The 1,407-nt window shown below is 35.5% G+C and overlaps 1 protein-coding gene across 1 annotated transcript; it reads left to right on the top strand.

Moving 5' to 3' along the window:
* Positions 1-161: 161 nt before the first annotated feature.
* Positions 162-1,401, top strand: LOC111384440 (the record flags this gene model as incomplete). Its single annotated transcript, XM_023008716.1, has 1 exon — positions 162-1,401. A coding segment is annotated over one exon (189 nt), but the record flags the coding sequence as incomplete, so codon positions are not given.
* Positions 1,402-1,407: the final 6 nt, after the last annotated feature.

The following is a 1,407-nucleotide window of genomic DNA, read 5'->3' as shown; positions in this document are numbered from 1 at the left end:
GTGGGTTTTGTTTAAAATGGGTTTCTTGACCTTTTTTATTTTTTATTTTTCAAAACCGTAAAAACAATTCCTCCTCGATTGAATGCCGTTCCGTTTTGTATTCTTAACACAAGATTCGATTTTGAATTGTAATTTTCAGGGTCGAAATGCTAAATATTTAAGACTTTTATATTCTTGAAATTTTACTTTTGAATTTTAGGCCATTAGCTCAGATTGATGCATTTCAGTCTCTACTACCTCTCCACACAGCTGTCTCCTCTGCTCGGCTTACCTCTTGCCTTGGGGCCGACACCAAAGGCCGCCGGTCGCTATCTCAGGGTATGCTCTGCAGTGCCAACCATGGAGTTTGATAAATTTTATAATGTTTCTGTAAGCATACTACTTTTATCTTTAATAGTTCCTTCCAAGTTGGTAGATTTCTGTGATTCTTTTGTTTTTTCATTTATGAGTTACTGAGTAAATTATCGTGTTCCTTTGTTTACATGTACATTATGTGGGATTGATACAGGTGATCATGTTTGGCTATGCTCAATAATAAGTCTCTAGAAAGGAAGTCTATAAAACTAAGTGTTGTTAATTATGTTTAGCAAAAGAAGTAAGTTTGACTTACTTTTAATGAGCCAGAATGTATTTGATAGGTAATTTCTAGTTTAACTAAAATGAAACATGGATAGAGAGAGAGAGAGAGTTATGGCATGTGATGACATGCATGAGGAGAGATGTGGAGAGTAAGTGGTTAATATACATCATTCCAGAATCCATAATGGAAAAGCTCGTTGTGTGGATGTTGTACGCTCTTTATTCTGCACTGTGCACAGTGCGTCTCTGGTTGCAATTGTGACCTATCATCAAGCTCTTGTGGTATATTTTGACGCCTTGCTTGTCATGAGTGTTGGTTGGGGTTGCTTAAGTTGTTGCCTATAAGGGTCGCCTATGACATGTATGATCCAATACGATAATTTTGTTGAAAGTTTTAACTTTATAGCAGTTTGGCAACTTGTGCTATAGATTCTAGATATCTGTATCGTCAAACTATCTTTTTCAAATGAAATGTCTCGGTTTAACGAAAGCAATCAATAAGGCGAGATTATAACGTCTTTTTTTTCCCCATTCAGACGATTTGAGGTTTTTAGGTAAATAATAATTTGGGTGTAAAATGTAGATGCTACATGATGGAAGGAAAATTGGTAATTATGCCGGGAGCTGGCTTTCATTGGAAGTTTAGGTTTTGGGTGTAGGTATTCTTTTATTTTCTCGGACTATTTTATATTTCAGTTCTTTTAACTCATGTTTTAAACTTGTTTTTTGTTGAAATTGTAATTTTGGAGTGTAGGGTTGTGATGTAGCCTATTGAGGTCACAGTTCTCTAGCATCGGTTGAGTTTCAAATCAAATCATAAAACCCAAC

Source organism: Olea europaea, unplaced genomic scaffold (assembly GCF_002742605.1).
Source record: "Olea europaea var. sylvestris unplaced genomic scaffold, O_europaea_v1 scaffold29118, whole genome shotgun sequence".
NCBI classification, from domain to species: domain Eukaryota; kingdom Viridiplantae; phylum Streptophyta; class Magnoliopsida; order Lamiales; family Oleaceae; genus Olea; species Olea europaea.
Note: the sequence above shows the minus strand (reverse complement) of the source record. Positions and strands in the feature narration are given on the sequence as shown.